Source organism: Montipora foliosa, chromosome 11 (genome assembly GCF_036669935.1).
Source record: "Montipora foliosa isolate CH-2021 chromosome 11, ASM3666993v2, whole genome shotgun sequence".
Taxonomy (NCBI): domain Eukaryota; kingdom Metazoa; phylum Cnidaria; class Anthozoa; order Scleractinia; family Acroporidae; genus Montipora; species Montipora foliosa.
This window is the reverse complement of record NC_090879.1, coordinates 53,759,313-53,781,812: the sequence shown is the minus strand read 5'-3', so window position 1 is coordinate 53,781,812 and position 22,500 is coordinate 53,759,313. Positions and strand designations below refer to the sequence as shown.

Sequence of the window (22,500 nt, the reverse complement as noted above, 5' to 3'; positions counted from 1 at the left end):
TGCACACTAGTACATAGCACGTTGCCTCTAATAGGAACTTTGATATCTAGGAAAGCCAATGAAGTTTCCGAAATTTCCCAGGTATATTTAAGAGCCGGATGAAAAGAGTTGACGCAGGTTATAAATTGATCGAGTTCTTCTCTGCTGGATGAAATAGCGCCGATGCAGTCGTCGATGTAGCGGCCGTAGAGTTCAGGTTTGGGGCCGTTGCACTGATTAAAAAATTGGTCTTCAACATATCCTACAAAAAGATTGGCATAGCTAGGTCCCATTCTTTTGCCCATCGCTACACCATTAATTTGTTTGCAATAGTTGCCGGCGAATGAAAAACAGTTAAGCGTTAAAACTAGTTCGGCAAGGCAAAGAAGCGTTTCCGAGCTAGGTTCGTTGACAGTGCGTTGATCGAAAAAGTGTTTAAGTGCTTGAAGACCTTCGTTATTAGGAATGACTGTGTATAGAGATGTAATGTCCATGGTGAAAATAAGTTTGTCTTGGCCGGAGAAATTGAAATCGCGGAAAATTTGTAGCGCTTGTGTACTGTCTTTAATGTATGATGGCAAAGAATTGACGATAGGCGTCATAATCCTGTCTAAGTAGCTAGAAATTAGTTCGGTGGGGCAAGTACAGGCAGAAACGATAGGGCGACCTCGGTTGTTGGGTTTGTGAATTTTAGGCAAGAAGTAAATGCACGAAGTTCTAGGGGTGTTGATGATGAGGTTAGTGGCAGTGTCCGGTAATTCTTGATTAACTATAAGATTTTGAATGGTGTCTTTGACAAGTTTTTGATTTTTGGAAGTGAGATCTTTAGGGATTTTAGCATAAAACGAGGTATCCCAAAGTTGCCGCAAAGCTTCCTTTTGGTAAAGGTCGGACCGCCAAACAACTACCGCGCCGCCTTTGTCGGCCGATTTGACAACTATGTCGTTGCGTTTACTAAGATTTTTAAGCGCCGCCCACTCTTCCGAGGAAAGGTTGGAAAATTTAGTGTTGCAGTTAAATTTAAGTTTGTGAATGTCGTGACGGCATTTCTTGGTGAAAAAATCTAAAGAGGCAAATTGTCCCTCTGGGGGAGTCCATTTGGATTTGCGAACTAGAAGTGTTTCAAAAAGATCTTTACTAGAAGTGTCAGAATCATCCTCTTTGCCGTGAAAAAAGGCTTTTAACTGAACGCGGCGAGGGAATTTTTCAACATCTTGCTTAATAGAAAATTCGTTGGTGCGTTTCGTAATAGGGACAAAATTTAGGCCCGTACTGAGAACAGATTTCTCTGAGTCAGTAAGCGGAAGATTTTCTGGAATTGTAATTACGGTATTATGGCTATGCAATGTAGTGTCGTCGGTAATTTGCACACCTATTAATTGTTGAAGTTTTAGAGTCTTGGTTTGGTGAAAATGGTCAAACAGTCCAGAATTAAGTTGTCGGATTTTAGCGGGAATCGATTGTACTAAACTTGCTGGACATATTTTGGAAAGTGCTATGTACTAGTGTGCACTACAAACCTACTGATTCTCACAGTTATTTGTTGTATTCATCGTCACATCCATCACATGTCAAGAACTCCATTCCTTATTCTCAATTTCTTAGACTTCGACGTCTATGTAGTGATGACTCCGATTTTTCCAGCAAATCAGAGGAGATGTGCCAGTTCTTCAAAAAACGTGGCTATCCTGTCTCTGTGGTCAAAGCGGGCCATCATCGCGCCCAACAATTTGATCGACAGTCATCACTACAAACGTCACAAAAAGATAAGAATGACAGAATTCCTTTCACCCTCACTTTCCATCCTCATAATCACGCAGTCAAAAGCATCATTCTTAGTAATTTCAAATTACTCCAAAATGATCCCGAAACTGGTAGAATCTTTTCGCAACCTCCACTTATTTCATTCAAACGCGACAAAAACATAGGCAACTTTTTAGTTAGAAGCGCGCTCAAAACTAACGAGCAAACCGGTTCTTTCAAATGCACGCGCTCACGATGCAAAACTTGTCTTTTCATTTTTAACACTAGCAAGATATCGGGACCTAAGCGATCTGTTAAGATCACCGATTGTTTCACATGTACCTCCGCAAATGTCATTTATTGCATAACCTGTACGTTATGCAATAAATTATACATTGGTGAGACAGGTAGACGACTAGGTGACCGATTCCGCGAACACCTTCGCAATGTTGAGAAGAATGACAAGGATGCACCTAAGCCAGTCGCTCGCCATTTTAACCTGCCTAACCACTCCAAAAAACACATGGCTATCTGCGGCCTTTCCCTACATCTAGGTACGACCGAAAGCCGCAAGAATCTGGAACAAAAATTCATCTTTCAAATCGGCACCCTTAATCCTCACGGTATTAACGAACGCTTTTCATTTAACTAATATATTCCTATTTATCACGTTGCCATGTTACCACCAATAGCGTAGCTCCTACTCTACTATAAAAACTACACGTAACCCATAATCCCTCGATTCGCTCTGACGAAGGGCTAACGCTCGAAACGTCAGCTTTTAGAATCTCTGTACGGTGGCCAATTTACATTATCAACTCCGTTGATAAAACCAAATTTTTGTATACTACTTTCCCACCGACGCAGCACCACAGTTTCTTTAGAAACTACCCCTTCATTCATTTATATACAAAGCTACTCATACAGCTGATTTAAACAAACTGTCAACACTCCCATTCATACTCAGTTGAAACAAGGTATGGGAATAATGATTGACCAGGGGCCTAAGCCAAGCTGGAACAGCTTGGCTTAGGGAGGGGCAGTTAGCGGTGCGGCCCGAGCGATGGGGTGGGAGGGTGGGCCATTCCCTTTCCCTCGTTCCGCTGGAAAACTGAGTGTGAGTGAAGTTGACAGTCCGCTCGCTATTTATAACACTGCTCTTGCGTAATCATCACGAAATATTCCCACTTGGCCTAATTGGCTGCATTGTTAAAGCATGCTTCAAATTTGCATATGATTAGGAGTATTATGAATAGTAAGAAATAACCCTGTTTGGGAGTCATGTAGCAGCTCTCGAAACGTACAATGTGATTGGCTCGATACCGAAACCCGAAAACAAAAGACTAAACAATTGAAACAATGACTTAGACTTAAACAATAGAAACTGATTACAATACCTAATAATAGCCGGTTGCGAGAGCTGCTAATTACTGCTTTGTTTTCAGCTTGGGTATCGAGCTAATTAAGTGATACGTTTCGAGAGCTGCTACACTACTGTTTTTGGGTCTAAAATTAAGGTGGATTTGGACCTTAGCCTTCTAAGATTAATACTAACTGTTATTCCAGTATGTAATGTTGGTTCCTATTTTTTCATTTGAGCGAAGTCCCCTTATGAAAGAAAGGAACACATAAAAAAGTTGAGTTGATTGCTACCGACAAACATTAGTTTTGGCGTCGAGGAAATGACAATATCTCGAATAAATGCGTATGATTATTATTGTTACCATTATTAATATTTTTATAGCAATGGTAATCATAACAATGATATTTTAATAAGTGTTTACTCCAAATGATTGCACGAATTATGGAAATGAACACTCTTTATACACCAAGGGTATAACGAATAATATTTCTATAAATTTGTAATTTTTTATAATATCTAATTAAGCTTGGTTAAAAATATTGTATGTTTAAAGTTATTATTATTATTATTATTATTATTTATAAATAAAGATTTTATAGTTCTCAAAAAGTCCTCCAAATTTAGAACAATCAGGACATCATGAAACTCTATTATTTCCGAACACTATGCGCGAAAACTCTGATTTTTTACTTTATGATCCGTACAGAGGAAGTTTTTCATTAATGCTCGCAGAAAAATGTATGTGTTTAAATTGCACTGATTCGGTCATTAACATCCTTGTTCAGAAATCAGAAGTCTACGTTGGCGGTCGATTGCGCGGGCTCCGTCGAGATCATTTGGGTTTCATTGTACTGCTCTTATCTAAGTAGAATCGAGTAAAGGTCAGCAAATGCTGAGAACGAAACTGCAATAAAAGGTAAAATTGAGTTCATGGAATTATTCTTGTTTAGTTCGAATGCTGTACTGTTGCTGAGTGTACTTTAAAAAGTAGTGTTAACATGAATTAAAACTTCGTTATTTAGTTTTGGACTAGTTTTCATAGACATTACGTTTCTTATTTTCATTTCTAGATATCTTCATAACAATAAAATAACTCACCTCCCAGAAAATGTTTCCTCAGGACTTAGTGCGCTACAACAACTGTAAGTTTGTTGACCCCAAAACACTTTCAAACTATGACATAGCTATGTGCCTGGTTACTTTACAGAGTAGAGTGTGACTTATATACAAAGCGACTCATACAGCTGATTTAAACAAAGAGTCAATAGGAATAAATAACCCTTTCTGGGTCTAAAATTAAAGTGTATTTGGACCTTAGACTTCTAAGTTTAATGCTAACTGTTATTCCAGTATGTAATGTTGGTTCTTTTTGTAACACCTACTTTTTTCATTTGAGCGAGGTCCCCTTATTAAAGAAAGGAGCACATAAAAAAAATCAAGTTGATTGCTACCGACAAACATTAGTTTTGGCGTCGAGGAAATGACAATATCTCGAATAAATGCGAATCATTATTATTATTACTACTATTGCTATTAATAATAATCATAATCATAATAATGATATTTTAATAAGTGTTTACTCCAAATGATTGCACGAATTATAGAAATGAACACTTTTTGTACACCACGGGTATAACGAATAATATTTTCTATAAATTTGTATTTTTTTATAATGTCTAATTAGGCCTGGTTAAGATTTTTATTTTAGTGTAAAATACTGTAAGTTTAAAATTATTAGTATTATTACTATTATTATTATTATTATCATTATTATTATTAATATTATTATTATCATTATTTTATTATTATTATTTAGAAATAAAATTTTTGTAGTTTTAAAAAATCCTCCAAATTTAGAACAATCAGTACATCATGAAACTCTATTATTTCCGAACCCTATCCGCGAAAAAGATCGATTTTTTACTTCATGATCCGTAAAGAGAAGGTTTTTCTTAAACGCTCACGGAAAAATGTATGTGTTTTGGTCATGAAAATCCTTGCTCAGAAATCAGCAGTCTACGTTAACAGCAGAAACCAGGGCCAGTACTCCTTAGTATCTGGCTAGAAATATTCTTGTTACTTTTGTCTCCGGCCACGCGTTATACATAATTAGCCAGTTATTCCCGTATGTAAATGTTTACCTTTGTTTAAAGACTTTTGATTTTGTATGATTTTTCCAGCTTTTTGGTGTTCTGTTTTAGTTTTTTTTTATTGTTTTCTTTGAAACTATCAAATCCACTGTCATCCATTTTTGTTTTGATTTGTTCGCGCTGAGTATTTCCCGTAGCGGCAAGCGAACATCAAGGCCGAATGAATTGCCAAGAAAATCGCGACCGGACAAAATACCAAACGGGCGTACTTTACGGAGACCGAAGTGACATTTAAATTGTGTTTATTGGTTGATCTCGTAAACTGTAAACAAACGATAAAAGCGCTGGCATAAGACATCTACATAAAATAAAATTACACAAAGCACGTGGCGATCGAGAAAATACAGCTAAACAGGCAACGTGCAAAGAAAACCGAAAAAATAAAACGCGCTACAGCATGAAAGAAATACTAAACAATACAAGCAAAACTATAAAGCTAGTAAAGCGAAATCGATGTAAATAAATTCACGCAGCCACGAGGGCACGGTATGCAAACTACAATAATCACGCATGAATAATAACGAATACACTTAATTAAAAGCTAGCCATAAAACAAAAGGGAAAGCTACAGAAAAATGAACTTACATATCGGTCCCGCGACACCGTAGGCTTTATAATTTCTTCTCGTAGACAACAACACATACACGCTCCGCACTAAATTAACCACACACCGAAATTAAAGAAACTAAAGATCAAAGGGCAATTAACCTAAACGTGACGTAAATCACTGTCTCGCAAATGTCACGCATTAACATGGCTGCCGTGAAACACTGAAGTGTTTCACAACAAAACGAAAACTAATCGATAAAGTTCTAAATGTTCTGAATCTCAAGGTCTAAATATTCTGAATCTCAAGGTGATCAATATCTACAGTTAGAGGCTCCTCGGCTGGGATTCACCCCGGGGCTCCCTCTTGTAATCATCCTTGGACATCAGCAGGACTAATTTCTGAATGGGACGCTCCAGGAACTTCACTGCGCTTGTCCTTCTTCCTCTATCGTCAAGACAGGCGTCCGCAAGAGCAAGCTTGACTGTGCGTACACGTCCATCAGAACCTTGGTAGACTGCTACAACACGTGCCAGCTGCCAACGATTGCGTGGGGCGTTATCTTCTTTAATGATCACAATGTCATCAACACACATATCACGTCGAGGGGCTATCCACTTCTGACGCTGCTGTAGGCCCAAAAGATATTCCTTGCGCCATCGGGACCAAAATTCATTAGCCAGATGCTGGACGCGCCTCCACCGTTTTCGGCAGAAGTTGTCCGCTGACGGGAAAACACCGGGTGGCGCGAAAGAACGACCTTTGTCTTCAGCGTGAGTAAGTGATTGGGCGTCAATGGGTTTGGCGAACTTGGATCGGCAAGGAGATCGACTGTTAATGGTCGGCTGTTGATAATAGCTTCCACCTCACACATGCGGGTTCTTAGTGATTCGTCGTCAAGCTGCAGGCTGTTATCTTGCAAAAGTAGGGAAAGAACACTTCGCACAGAACGGATTTGCCGTTCCCATACTCCGCCCATGTGGCTTGAAGACGGGACATTCATCATGAAGGTGAACCAATCACAGTTATCCTTCAGAAGTTCCTTCTTAATGCGCTCGTGATCAAGTTCTGCGACAGCAGCTTTCAGCTCATGCTTGGCTCCTACAAAGTTCGTTCCTTGGTCGCTTCGTAGTTGACGGATAGGTCCCCTGCGGCATATGAAACGTCGCAGCGCATTAATAAAGGCATCTGTTTCAAGTGTGGAAGAGGTCTCCAAATGAACGGCTCTTGAAGCTAGACACGTAAAAAGAACTCCGTATCTCTTCACCTCTTTTCTGCCCTGTTTGATAGTAAAAGGTCCGAAGTAGTCAACGGCACAATTCGTAAATGGAGGAGCCGGTTCTAGGCGATCCTCTGGCAAATCAGCCATCTTCTGCTCTGCAACTTCAGAACGAAGCTTTCTGCAAACAATGCAGCTCCATATATAGCTTCCTACTGCACTCGTTCCGCCGACAATCCAATAACCATTAGCTCTTACTTCGTTCAATGTCATACCTCGTCCCTGATGTCTTATTTTCTCGTGAAAATATTTGATGATGAGGGTAGTCACGTGGCTTCGCCGAGGTAGGATCACAGGAAACTTCATTTCAAACGGGAGGGAAGAATTTGCTAAGCGTCCTCCGACGCGTAGAACTCCTTCCGCGTCACAAAATGGATCCAGCTTAAGGAGTGGAGAGAAATTCTTTAGACGACCCTTTCTCTCTCGGGCTGTCGACCTCTCTCCAGACGACTGAAAATCTTGCGTGGATCTCAATGACTTGAGTTCTTCGGGAAAAGCGGCAGATTGGACTGACTTGATAATCACATTTTCAGCTCTCTGAAGATCTCCAACCTGGATTGTTGTTCTTGATCTGGATTGTTGCTGGATTGTTGGATTGTTGCTACCTTTACACTCTACAGATATTTTCTCTCGTAGCTTACAAAGGTAAAGCCAACTGAAGGCAATGGCCCTTTTTGCACGGAACCAATCTGAGAAGTAATCCAATCGGTCGGCGATCTTCAATTCTTTCTTGGTTGCCATTGTGGTTAGAACTATGGCTTTCTTCACCTCAGGGTCAGAGGGTAACACTTCACACGAATCAAGCATATCTTCATTTCTGCCGAAAGGCCACTTATCTTCTACTTGCCACAAAAAGGTTGGTCCCTTTAACCACTTCGACGTTAAGAGAGTGCTTGGACTAAGTTCACGTGAGGCCTCATCGGCTGGATTTGATTTCGACTCCACATACTTCCATTGATCTACCGAACTCGCATCGTGAATCAGCTGAACTCGATTGGCTACAAAGACATGGAATCTTCGACTTTCATTTGCGATGTATCCCAAAACCACTTTGCTATCAGACCAGAAGAACTCTGGGACATCATTAAGGCTCAGCTCTTGACGTATCTGACGGCTGACCTTCACGGAAGTCACAGCGGCTTGTAGCTGAAGGCGCGGAATCGTCACAGGCTTGAGGGGGGTTACTCGTGACTTGCCGGCTACGAAAGAACAGTGAATTCTGCCAGAATCATCTTGAAGCCTTAGATAACTACATTGCCCATAACCCTTTGTACTTGCGTCCGAGAAATGATGTAGCTCTTTCTTCACGACAGATCCAAAGTTTTCGGGCTTGAAGCATCTGGGAATTGAGAGACGTTGAAGGATAGGAAGCTCAGCTCGCCATTTTTCCCATCTTATCTTAATTACGTCGGGTATGGGGTCATCCCAGCCCACACCGTCACGACACAGATCTTGTAAGATGCTCTTTCCCTCCAATAGGATTGGTGCAACAAAACCAAGCGGGTCAAAAATTGAGCTTATGGTGGACAGAATCCCTCTCCTTGTACAAGGACGATCTTTCAGCGTTAAGCGAAACTGAAACGTGTCTGACTGGATACACCAATGCACCCCGAGTGCTCTCTCCATTGGCAGCTTGTCCAGATCGAGATCTATGTTCTTGACGTCATCAGCTCGGTCAGAAATTGGAATGCTTCTCAAAACCTCTTTCTTATTCGAAACAAACTTGTGCAGATTAAAACCTGCTTTCTTGCACATCTCTTTCACAGACGATAGAGGAAGAAGGACAAGCGCAGTGAAGTTCCTGGAGCGTCCCATTCAGAAATTAGTCCTGCTGATGTCCAAGGATGATTACAAGAGGGAGCCCCGGGGTGAATCCCAGCCGAGGAGCCTCTAACTGTAGATATTGATCACCTTGAGATTCAGAATATTTAGACCTTGAGATTCAGAACATTTAGAACTTTATCGATTAGTTTTCGTTTTAGAACTTTATCGATTTAGAACTTTATCGTTTTAGAACTTTATCGATTAGTTTCGGGGAACCACCAGCATGGTTGCCTCCTCAACTGTGGAACAGGATTTCAAACCGTCGTCAACGTAGAAATTCTTTCGTAAAAAGTCCGCGGCTTCAGCTCCAAACTCTTCCTCACCATCCTGTGCTGTCTTCTTAAGGGCAAAGTTAGCGCAACCCGGCGATGAGGTCGCTCCAAATAGGTGCACCGTCATTCTGTACTCTACTGGACTCTTGGATAAGTCACCGCCTTCCCACCAGAAAAAGCGTAGCAAATCTCTGAACTCTCTTGTCACGTGAACTTGGTAAAACATCGACTCTATGTCGCACATAATACCCACAGGTTCTTGACGAAACCTGCTGAGGACGCCAGCAAGGGTGTTCGTTAAATCCGGGCCTTGCAGAAGATGTTTATTCAGCGACTCCCCATTGCACTCTGCGGCGCAGTCAAACACCACGCGAATTTTATTCGGCTTCTTTGGATGGTATACCCCATGGTGAGGGATATACCAAGTACTGGTTTCTCTTGAATGAGACAATGACATGGCACTTTGGTTCTCTTCACGTTTCTTCACATCTTTGTTGATAGGGAAGCCTATCCTTACCCTTTCAGCGTCACCTTTACTTATGACGCCCTCCATGAACGTCACATAGTCGTTGCGGTATCTTTCATCAGCGAGGAACCTTCTCTTCAGTTGTGACAATCGACGTAGAGCTAAGTCTCGATTGTTTGGAAGCCTTAAGTCCGGATCCCTTAGGGGGAGAGGCAGCTCATAATGGCCATTCTCTAGCTGGGTAATTCCTTCCGTTGCAATAGCGAGGAATTTTCTGTCTTCTTTAGAAAGTCCTGGGTCGTTGTTATATCGTTCAGAGAAGTCTTGTTCGAACATTCTTTGAACTGAGAAGGGAGTTATCTCTTCCTTGGTTTGAGAACTCAACACAAAGCTATGATTGGTGCTAAGACGGCCAGTGTCAACTTCACCTGCTATGATTCGGTTACAAGACGAGACTGCATGCTCTTCGCAATCACGTTCCACACACTCCGACAGACTGACAGGGCCGATTATGCCCCAACCTAACAAGGTGCGAACCGCATAGGGATCTTCTCCTCTACCAACGATGACCTCTTTAGGCTTAATGGCCTTTGGGCAATTACAGCCAATCAGCAATCCGACCTCCACTCCCTCTTGATATGGCATTATCTTATCTTTGATTCTTTTCAGATGTGGCCATGCCGCCGCAACCTCCGGCTTGGGAATTTGATCCCTTCTTGAAGGTATCTGCTCCCTAGTATAAGTCTTGGGTAGTTCCACTTGAACACGTTGGTCAATCCTCTCGACTACTAATCCGTCAACTCGGGAAACAGGGATTTCTTCCTTTCCAAGCATGGTGCTGAGAATGAGCTTCGAATTCACGCCGGGGATTCCAAGTTTCTCTTTGACGTTGGTCGTAATAAATGTTGTATCACTTGCGTCGTCTAGTAAGGCGACCTCGGGATTATCCTTATGATGCACGAAAACTGGAATGATCAATGAATTGGTTACAACACCATGCCAATCGACTGCGCTACACACGCTGGCAGTGGGCTTGGAGTTCATATTTTCGACCACGACTTCAGAGCTTGCTTGATGACTATGAGCTGAATCGGACAAAGTTGATTGAGAGGTACTATGCTGACTTTTGTTCTGTTCCTTGTCATTAGGAATATGAAGAGAGGTGGGATGCTGTTTCCCGCATTTCTCACAAGTCAATCGGGCTCGACAGTTTTTTGACTGATGACCTTTCTTCAGGCATCCAAAACAAAGGCCTTTAGATCTAATAATCTCCATCCGTTCATCTACGCTCCCTTTGCGAAGCTCTCCACACTTGTCACGTTGATGACTACCGCTGCACAAGGGGCATAAGCTTGTTTGCTGTTTTGGCCTTGGTACTTCATTGGATTTCCGTCTGCTTTCACTAGACTGGGTTCGAGAGGAAAGCGACACGAAACTGTTTGCTCCTTGAACCCTCTTTCCCCTGTTCTTATCGGTCATCTTGTTTTTCTCTCTCTTCAGGGCTTCGGGGGAAAATACTGGATCATTTGCGAGGTCTGCTTCTTCCTTGACGAAAACAACTAAGTCGTGAAAGGATACTGTTCTGTTTGTCTTTCTCAAAACGTCACGTGCCTCGCGACACCACCTAGAGCCCGACCTGAGTGGTAACTTGGAGCTGATTTCCTGCAATATCCTTGGTGAGTTCAGTTCTTCCATATACTGCATGGATTGCATAGCTCCTTCGCAGCAAACAAGAAAATCGGCGAAATCTTGGATACCGGCACTATCTCCATCCGCTATCTGAGTCCAACTTCGCAGTCTGGACTTGTAAGCTTCGGCCACTCGAAACGGATTTCCGAACCGCTGAGCCAAAAGTTTGCGAGCTTCTTCGTAACCTTTGTCGGAGTTCCAAGTCAAGAAACCTTTAATGACTTCGTGGGCCTTGCCGGAAGTATACTTGCACAAAAAATACAACCTATCCCTCTGTGAGTCCACCTTCTTATCTATCATCGCCTCGAAGGCAGCGATGAACGTAGGATAATCAAAATAGTTCCCACTAAACACTGGCGGTTCTTGAGAGGGTAGCGTGCTTGCTCTCTGCTGGCTGACAAACTGCGCACTTAATTCGGCTTGTTTGGCTTGAAGATTCACTATTTGTTGAAGGGTCGAATCTTGTGGCCTTGTTGTCCCTTCTGAAGCTGGCCTCTGCTCTTTTTTAACTATCGCGCCTACTGGAGACAACGGTGGCTCGAAAGAACTATGTTTTATGGGAAGTTTCCCTGCTTCAATTTTAGTTTCTGGTGCACTTTCTTGACTTTCCTTAATCAGTTTAAGATTTAGACGCGCTACGCTGTTGGTCTCTGCCTGATCGTTCATGACCAATCTGATTGCTTCTTCTTCAGCGTCTGCCAATGCAATCTGCTTCTCTAACTGAATCCGCCTCAAATTGGTTTCATGTTCGAGATACTTCATTTCCACTTTAAGCTTTGCCGCTCTAGCAGCCGCCTCTGCTCTCTTTGACATGGCTGAAGATCTAGAAGAACCCGACGCTTTCGTTCTTCCCGAACGGCTTGACTTTATTGACGTAGCCTCATGCCTGCTTCTTTCGTACTCTAATTCCAATTGCTGATCGATTGAACGAAGCCTTTCCGATAGGCGAATTCGACATTCGGCGTACTCCCGATCACATAGGTCAAAATCACGATAGGCGGCACCTTTAGCGCTCTCCTCTTCAAGCAATGCATCAAAGGCTCTATGCGCTACGTTCAACTCCTCTTTAATTGAGTCTAGATTTTCCATTTCCTTTTCTAACACTTCACGACCAACACGAGAGTCAAACAAAGAATAGATAATTCCAATATGTTTTCGTAATTTCGTCTCAAATTCTCTTTTCTCTTTGCCGCGAATTTCCAACTGATAAGCTCTTCCTTTATCGGTCAAAGTTCGCTCGTGCGGGGCACGCAATCCTGAATGACCGCATTGTATGTCCGGAAGACTTTGTTCTTCATCTAAACCAAAGTTTCTCACATCATGTAACCAATTTGAAATTTCGACATTTGGAGCTTCTTTATCTTCCGCAACGAGAATCTTTCGAACTGTAACTTGAGGTGAAGGGGTACCACTAACACTCATCTTCGACGAACTTTAATTCAAACCCAGGCGTCTATTGCGATATTTTACTGTAGCGGCAAGCGAACATCAAGGCCGAATGAATTGCCAAGAAAATCGCGACCGGACAAAATACCAAACGGGCGTACTTTACGGAGACCGAAGTGACATTTAAATTGTGTTTATTGGTTGATCTCGTAAACTGTAAACAAACGATAAAAGCGCTGGCATAAGACATCTACATAAAATAAAATTACACAAAGCACGTGGCGATCGAGAAAATACAGCTAAACAGGCAACGTGCAAAGAAAACCGAAAAAATAAAACGCGCTACAGCATGAAAGAAATACTAAACAATACAAGCAAAACTATAAAGCTAGTAAAGCGAAATCGATGTAAATAAATTCACGCAGCCACGAGGGCACGGTATGCAAACTACAATAATCACGCATGAATAATAACGAATACACTTAATTAAAAGCTAGCCATAAAACAAAAGGGAAAGCTACAGAAAAATGAACTTACATATCGGTCCCGCGACACCGTAGGCTTTATAATTTCTTCTCGTAGACAACAACACATACACGCTCCGCACTAAATTAACCACACACCGAAATTAAAGAAACTAAAGATCAAAGGGCAATTAACCTAAACGTGACGTAAATCACTGTCTCGCAAATGTCACGCATTAACAGACCCTATGGAGAACAATTACAATTAATTGTTTTGCTCTTATCTATTAAGTAAGTAGAATCGAGTAAAGCCGTGATCAGCAAATGCTGTGAACGAAACTGCAATATAAGCTAAAATGAAATTCATTGAATTGTTCTTGTTTAATTCGAATTCACAATATGCCACAGCTCTGCGCGTGGATACTCCACAAAGAATTGTCCACTGTCATCCATTTTTCCTTTGATTTGATCGCTCTGAGTCGATTGCGCGGACTCCATGGAGGTCATTTGGGTTTAATTGTACTGCTCTTATCTAAGTAGAATCGAGTAAAGCTGTGATCAGCGAATGCTAAGAACGAAACTGCAATAAAAGCTAAAATTGAGTTCATGGAATTGTTCTTGTTTAGTTCGAATGCTGTACTGTTGCTGAGTGTACTTTAAAAAGTAGTGTTAACATGAGTTAAAACTTCGTTACTTAGTTTTGGACTAGTTTTCATATACATTACGTTTCATGTTTTCATTTCTAGATCGTTTGAACTCAATGAAATAACTCACCTCCCAGAAAATGTTTTCTCAGGACTTAGCGTGCTAAAATACCTGTAAGTTTGTTGACCCAAATACACTTTTAAACTATGACATAGCTGACCATAGCTATGTGCCTGGTTACTTTACAGAGTACAGTGTGCATTATATACAAAGCGACTCATACAGCTGATTTAAACAAAGAGTCAATAGTAATAAATAACCCTTTCTGGGTCTAAAATTAAGGTGTATTTGGACCTTACACTTCTAAGTTTAATGCTAACTGTTATTCCATTATGTCATGTTGGTTCTTTTTGTAACACCTAATTTTTTTATTTGAGCGAGGTCCCCTTATTAAAGAAAGGAGCACATAAAAAAAACAAGTTGATTGCTACCGACAAACATTAGTTTTGGCGTCGAGGAAATGACAATATCTCGAATAAATGCGAATCATTATTAATAATAATAATATTTCTTATATAGCGTCTATCCAGACGTGATCTTAGCGCTTTACAAGTCATGAAAAATTAAAAATTAAAAATTAATTCACAAACGAAAAAGTTATACAAAAATTTCCTTGAATAAATAAGTTTTAAGTCGTGTTTTGAAAGTCTGGAGATTATCAGAGTTTTTTTTTTGTTTTGGGAGATCGTTCCAAAGTTGTGGCGAGGCGACAGCGGAAGCTCTAGATCCATAAGACTTCAAATTATAGCTGGTAGGGTTAAGACGGAGCGATGTAGATGAGCGGAGGGTTCTTGAAGGACGGTAGAGAATTATCAGTTCTTGTATGTACGAGGGAGACAAATCATGCAAAACCTTGAAAGTGAGAATTAGTATCTTAAACTTTATGCGTTCATTAATTGGTAACCAGTGTAGATCTTTCAAGATGGGAGTAATATGGTTGAATTTCGAGGAAAAAGTTATTAAGCGCGCGGCGGCGTTTTGTACATACTGTAGTTTTTTAACAGCGTATTTCGGAAGATTGTATAGAAGGGAGTTGCAGTGGTCAAGTTTGGATGAGATAAAGGCATGCACAAGTGTTATTTATTACTATTTCTATAGCAATGGTAATAATAATCATTATCATTATAATAATATTTTAATAAGTGTTTACTTCAAATAATTGCATGAATTATAGAAATGAACACATTTTGTACACCTCCCTTATCAAAGAAAGGAGCACATAAAAAAAATCAAGTTGATTGCTACCAACAAACATTAGTTTTGGCGTCGAGGAAATGACAATATCTCGAATAAATGCGAATCATTATTATTATTACTATTATTACTATTTCTATAGCAATGGTAATAATAACCATAATCATAATAACGATATTTTAATAAGTGTTTACTCCAAATGATTGCATGAATTATAGAAATGAACACTTTCTGTACACCACGGATATAACGAATATTTTCTATAAATTTGTAAATTTTTATAATGTCTAGTTAGGCTTGGTTAATATATTTATTTTAGTGTAAAATATTGTAAGTTTAAAAAAATTAGTATTATTAATATTGTTATTATTATTATTATTATTATTATTATTATTATTATTATTATTATTTAGAAATATAGATTTTATAGTTCTCGAAAAGTCCTCCAAATTTAGAACAATCAGGACATCATGAAACTCTATTATTTTCGAACACTAAGCTCGAAAACTTCAATTTTTTACTTTATGATTCGTACAGAGAAAGTTTTTCATTAATGCTCACGGAAAAATGTATGTTTTTCAATTGCACTGATTTGGTCATTAAAATCCTTGTTCAGAAATCAGAAGTCTATGTTAACAGCACACACCAGGGCCAGTACTCCTTACTATCTGGCTAGAAATATTCTTGTTACTTTTTTCTCCGGCCGCGCGTTAGCAAGTTGGTGAAGGCCAGTCTCTTGCCTTATTATTCGCTGAGAAACGTTTACCTTTGTTTAATTAAATACTTTTGATTTTGTATGATTTTTTCAGCTTTCTGGTGTTCTGTTTTAGTTTTTTTTTTATTGTTTTCTTTGAAACTATCAAATCCACTGTCATCCAGTTTTGTTTTGATTTGTTCGCGCTGAGTATTTCCCGTAGACCCTATGGAGGACAATTACAATTAACTGTATTGCTCTTATCTATTAAGTAAGTAGAATCGAGTAAAGCCGTGATCAGCAAATGCTGAGAACGAAACTGCAATATAAGCTAAAATGAAATTCATTGAATTGTTCTTGTCTACTTCGAATTCACAATATGCCACAGCTCTGCGCGTGGATACTCCACAAAGAATTGTCCACTGTCATCCATTTTTCCTTTGATTTGATCGCTCTGAGTCGATCGCGCGGGCTCCATGTAGAATCGAGTAAAGCTGTGATCAGCGAATGCTAAGAACGAAACTGCAATAAAAGCTAAAATTGAATTCATGGAATTGTTCTTGTTTAGTTCGAATGCTGTACTGTTGCTGAGTGTACTTTAAAAAGTAGTGTTAACATGAGTTAAAACTTCGTTACTTAGTTTTGGACTAGTTTTCATATACATTACGTTTCATGTTTCTTTCATTCTAGATGGCTCCATAAGAATGAAATAACTCACCTCCCAGAAAATGTTTTCTCAGGACTTAGGGCTTTACAACACCTGTAAGTTTGTTGATTCAAATAAACCTTCAAACTATGACATAGCTATGTGGCTGGTTACTGTACAGAGTACAGTGTGACTTATATACAAAGCGACTAATACACCTGATTTAAAGAAAGAGTCAACAGTAATAAATAACCCTTTCTGGGTCTAAAATTAAGGTGTATTTAGACCTTACACTTCTAAGTTAAACGCTAACTGTTATCCCAGTATGTCATGTTGGTTCTTTTTGTAGCACCTATTTTTTTTCATTTGAGTGAGGTCCCCTTATTAAAGAAAGGAGCACATTAAGAAAATTAAGTTGATTGCTACCAACAAACATTAGTTTTGGCGTCGAGGAAATGACAATATCTCGAATAAATGCGAATCATTATTATTATTACTATTTCTATAGCAATGGTAATAATAATCATTATTATAATAATGATATTTTAATAAGTGTTTACTTCAAATAATTGCATGAATTATAGAAATAAACACTTTTTGTACACCTCGGGTATTACGAATAATATTTTCTATAAATTTGTAATTTTTCATAATGTCAAATTAAGCTTGGTTAAGATTTTTATTTTATTGTAAAATATTGTATGTTTAAAATTATTAGTATTATTACTATTATTATTATTATTATTATTATTATTATTATTATTATTTCTATTATTATTATTTAGAAATAAAGATTTTATAGTTCTCAAAAAGTCCTCCAAATTTAAAACAATCAGGACATCATGAAACTGTATTATTTCCGAACACTATGCGCGAAAACTTTGATTTTTTACTTTATGATCCGTACAGAGGAAGTTTTTCATTAATGCTCGCAGAAAAATGTATGTGTTTAAATTGCACTGATTCGGTCATTAACATCCTTGTTCAGAAATCAGAAGTCTACGTTGGCGGTCGATTGCACGGGCTCCATCGAGGTCATTTGGGTTTCATTGTACTGCTCATATCTAAGTAGAATCGAGTAAAGGTCAGCAAATGCTGAGAACGAAACTGCAATAAAAGGTAAAATTGAGTTCATGGAATTATTCTTGTTTAGTTCGAATGCTGTACTGTTGCTGAGTGTACTTTAAAAAGTAGCGTTAATATGAGTTAAAACTTCGTTACTTAGTTTTGGACTAGTATCCATAGACATTACGTTTTATGTTTTTTTAATTCTAGACATCTTTCTAACAATGAAATAACTCACCTCCCAGAAAATGTTTTCTCAGGACTTAGTGCGCTACAACAACTGTAAGTTTGTTGACCCCAAAACACTTTCAAACTATGACATAGCTATGTGCCTGGTTACTTTACAGAGTAGAGTGTGACTTATATACAAAGCGACTCATACAGCTGATTTAAACAAAGAGTCAATAGTAATAAATAACCCTTTCTGGGTCTAAAAATTAAGGTGTATTTGGACCTTAGCCTTCTAAGTTTAATGCTAACTGTTATTCCAGTATGTAATGTTGGTTCTTTTTGTAACACCTACTTTTTTCATTTGAGCGAGGTCCCCTTATTAAAGAAAGGAGCACATAAAAAAAATCAAGTTGATTGCTACCGACAAACATTAGTTTTGGCGTCGAGGAAATGACAATATCTCTAATAAATGCGAATCATTATTATTATTACTATTTCTATAGCAATGGTAATAATAATCATTATTATAATAATGATATTTTAATAAGTGTTTACTTCAAATAATTGCATGAATTATAGAAATGAACACTTTTTGTACACCTCGGGTATTACGAATAATATTTTCTATAAAATTGTAATTTTTTATAATGTCTAATTAGGCTTGGTTAAGATTTTTATTTTAGTGTAAAATATTGTATGTTTAAAATTATTAGTATTATTACTATTATTATTATTATCATTATTATTATTATTATTATTTAGAAATAAAGTTTTTGTAGTTTTAAAAAAATCCTCCAAATTTAGAACAATCAGGTCATCATGAAACTCTATTATTTCCGAACCCTATCCGCGAAAAAAATCAATTTTTTACTTCATGATCCGTAAAGAGAAGGTTTTTCTTAAACGCTCACGGAAAAATGTATGTGTTTCAATTGAACAGATTTGGTCATGAAAATCCTTGCTCAGAAATCAGCAGTCACCAGGGCCAGTACTCCTTACTATCTGGCTAGAAATATTCTTGTTACTTTTTTCTCCGGCCGCGCGTTAGCCAGTTGGTGAAGGCCAGTCTCTTGCCTTATTATTCGCTGAAAAACGTTCACCTTTGTTTAATTAAATACTTTTGATTTTGTATGATTTTTTCAGCTTTCTGGTGTTCTGTTTTAGTTTTTTTTTATTGTTTTCTTTGAAACTATCAAATCCACTGTCATCCATTTTTGTTTTGATTTGTTCGCGCTGAGTATTTCCCGTAGACCCTATGGAGGACAATTGTAATTAATTGTATTGCTCTTATCTATTAAGTAAGTAGAATCGAGTAAAGCCGTGATCAGCAAATGCTGAGAACGAAACTGCAATATAAGCTAAAATGAAATTCATTGAATTGTTCTTGTTTAATTCGTATTCACAATATGCCACAGCTCTGCGTGTGGATATTCCGCAAAGAATTGTGCACTGTCATCCATTTTTCCTTTGATTTGATCGCTCTGAGTCGATCGCGCGGGTTCCATGTAGAATCGAGTAAAGCTGTGATCAGCGAATGCTAAGAACGAAACTGCAATAAAAGCTAAAATTGAATTCATGGAATTGTTCTTGTTTAGTTCGAATGCTGTACTGTTGCTGAGTGTACTTTAAAAAGTAGTGTTAACATGAGTTAAAACTTCGTTACTTAGTTTTTGACTAGTTTCCATAGACATTACGTTTCATGTTTTCATTTCTAGATGGCTCTCTAACAATGAAATAACTCACCTCCCAGAAAATGTTTTCTCAGGACTTAGTGGGCTACAATACCTGTACGTTTGTTGATTCAAATAAACTTTCAAACTATGACATAGCTATGTGCCTGGTTACTGTACAGAGTACAGTGTGACTTATATACAAAGCGACTCATACAGCTGATTTAAGACCTTCTGCCTGAGAGACCGGGGCAGACTTGGAAATGAAGGTCAGCCGATTTCGATTAAAATTGGTACGCAATGTACTTATGTCGACTTATGTAATATGCTAAAGGTTCAGGTCCAACGACTTTCTTTTAGCCGAGTTCTAGATATCAGCTCCTCAGGGGTCCCCAGAGGCTGATTTTCAGTGCAATTTTGGCCACTTTTAAATCTCTCTTTTAGCAACATGACATTAATTTCAGGCAAAAACAAAACCATCTTTGTAAAGCCCTATCTTAGGCTTCTATGGGTGGGAACATTAGCTCATGGAAATTTTTCGCTAGCCTGTGGCTGTTATCACAACTTGGTCATATCTGAAGCATATGGGAAGCAACCGGAAATGGCCTGTTTTTCAGACCAAATATTTTCCATGCCCATGTTTTATATCTTGAGGTCTTAGTATCCCAGCAAAGTTCAGCCCTTAGTTTAGTAATATGAAGAAAAAAAGACTAAGGTTGAGGCTTTTTACTGAGAAAAAAACTTACGAGAAGATGGCTAACCAGGCCACTTCCGGTTAAAGTTTCAACAAAGCGTGTCTGCAAAAATCAGCCATTTAATTTCGATTACCTTCTTCCGTCCAAGTTATGTTTAAAAGAGACTCTGAAGTTAACTGTCACTGAAAAAACTTGCCGTTAATAAGAACTTTTTATGTGATTGTTTTAGGACCGATCAGATAGTGGTCCGACAGCCGTTATAAACTTCTTGGAAGAAGTCTTGAAAATTACGGACAATAGAGCCGCTGCGAAAACTCTTCATTTACCTAACAACACATTTCTTGCCGGTAAATCACAATGCAAAATTGCATCTTTTTCGTCCAAACTGCAATGTTAAGTTTATCTCCTTTGTTCAACTCGTTCAACGTATCACGTCTGTGGCCTGTAGTAATGAAGCGCTAATTAAATCAGGATATAAGCAAGCATTGTAGCTCCATTCAGTAGTACTGTAAACCACCTGTTTGGGCTTTAATATTTTCTGAAGAAAAAAAAACTTATCGGTCTCTTTAAATGCAACCACAACATCTGTCGTGACACTACTTGAGAATCGTTTTGAACCTTTAAGAAATTTCGAATATAATTAAAGCTAATCGTCTAACACAAAATTGCAGTCACTCTTCCAGTCTATTTGCAAGGTGTCTGGATAAATTCACTTACAAAAAACGCTTACCTGGCTTCACTTTTACAGACATGCCCCTTTCCTACAATCCCTTAAAAGTGAGGTAACATTAGAAACTTTAGCCCCAGCGATAAATTGGTCGCAAGTGCGTCGTTGCGAGTTAAATATACTCAGGTCGATTAATACTGTACGTGACGAGGTCATTGTAGTTTGCTGGCTATGACTGACTTGGAATTCAGTTGTTTTCTCGTGCAGATTCGTCTCCTTGATATTGCAGAGAATGATTATGATAGAACGTGTATGAGAACATGATTTGTTTACTGAATATTTATTCATACCCAGTGCCCCAGTGTAAATGGCTCACGTATGTTGTAAATGATTGATAAGAATGTCAAACACGGTCCGTTTTCGCCGCCAATCCACTAAATTGATAGAAGATTACTCACGGGCACTCTTTCCCTTTCTCTATCAGTATTTTCCTTTTGTTGCTTTCTCAAACAGCATGGATCCATGGTGGCATCCATACTGCATATATATCCAAAGATAGGACAGGGGTGGAGTGGGTTATCCTTCCGGCAAAGACTACTGTCTTGGCAACTTAGGAAATAAAATATTTCAGCTTTCTTGGAGGCCTTAAGGACTTGGGGGTTTTTTATGGCACCCGTAGCTGTAGATCACATGAAAAAGTAAATCTTTATGGACTCACACTCAATTGCTGACCCCAAGAGAAAATGAGGGGACAGAGAAGGAGGCTCCCGGTCCAGCCCTTGGGATATGTCATGTCCACAAAAGTTATTTTTAGACGAGCGGAAGTCTTTGTTCTATCGGAAGTCTGTCTTCTGAGACGTCCGCATGCAGTCTTGCCTCGCTCTCAGGTTCTTAGTGAAAAGAGAAAATGATGGCGCACGTGGAAGGCTGATGAATATATATTTTCTTTCAAACATCGGACCGAGGTTGGCCTGCATGCGGGCGTCTCGGAAGACTTCCGCTCGTCTAAAAATAACTTTCGTGGACATGACATATCCCGGCCAACGCCTTGAGCCTCCCTCTCTGTCCCCTTATTTTCTCTTGCTGACCCTTAACTCTGGTTTCGGTAATAAGAAGCAACCTAGGCGGTAATCGCCCTGGAGGGCCATTATGCATGCTGTAGGTGATAAGATAAGTCGTCACAAGGCCTAGTGCCCGTTCGTACCTGCTGGAGCTTAAATTTGTTACTGCTCTTCTTTCCTGGACAGGATAATAATCACTGGTGCCCATTTATACATCTGGCCCCAGTTGTTCAAAGGATGGATAGCGCAATCCGCCGGATAAATCACTATCCACTGGATAACTCAATTGGTTTTCCTATTGTTTATCCGCTGGAAAGTAATTTATCCAGTGGATAGCGCTATCCATCGTTTGAACAACTGGGGCCTGGGTGGAGAGAGGCACTGTTAAAGAAAATTGCCTTCCCAAGACCACATGTCAACGCCTTAGTAACCAGGAGCGCCTGATCCAGAGTCTAGCCCGCTAACGCACTATGCCAGTTCCTTTTTGTGTAGAATCCGAATGTAATGTGGACTTTAATATGTCCTAAATCAACAAAATACATCGAGGAAGAAATAAATGGCCAGCACTTTCAAAAGAAAGTGGACACCTTGCCGGGTCTGCTTTGTTTATTTGGGCGACAAAAGAAACTCTCTGCGATCTATTAATTAAACTTAATTTTACTGAATTAAGTTTAATTAATAGATTACACTTACGGGCTCCACAGAAAGCTGAAAAATTTTGATTTCCCAAGTTGCCAAAAACAGTAGGCCTTTGGCCGGAAGGATAACCC

The 22,500-nt window shown here is 39.2% G+C and overlaps 2 protein-coding genes across 2 annotated transcripts; both read right to left on the bottom strand.

Annotated features, from left to right (window-relative positions):
- Positions 1–6,392: 6,392 nt before the first annotated feature.
- Positions 6,393–8,876, bottom strand: LOC137977416 (uncharacterized). The gene has a single exon (XM_068824632.1). It carries the CDS (start codon positions 8,874–8,876, stop codon positions 6,393–6,395), a length of 2,484 nt encoding a protein of 827 aa, XP_068680733.1.
- Positions 8,877–9,086: 210 nt separating this feature from the next.
- LOC137977415 (uncharacterized) lies at positions 9,087–12,401 on the bottom strand. The gene has a single exon (XM_068824631.1). It carries the CDS (start codon positions 12,399–12,401, stop codon positions 9,087–9,089), a length of 3,315 nt encoding a protein of 1,104 aa, XP_068680732.1.
- Between the last annotated feature and the right edge of the window lie 10,099 nt (positions 12,402–22,500).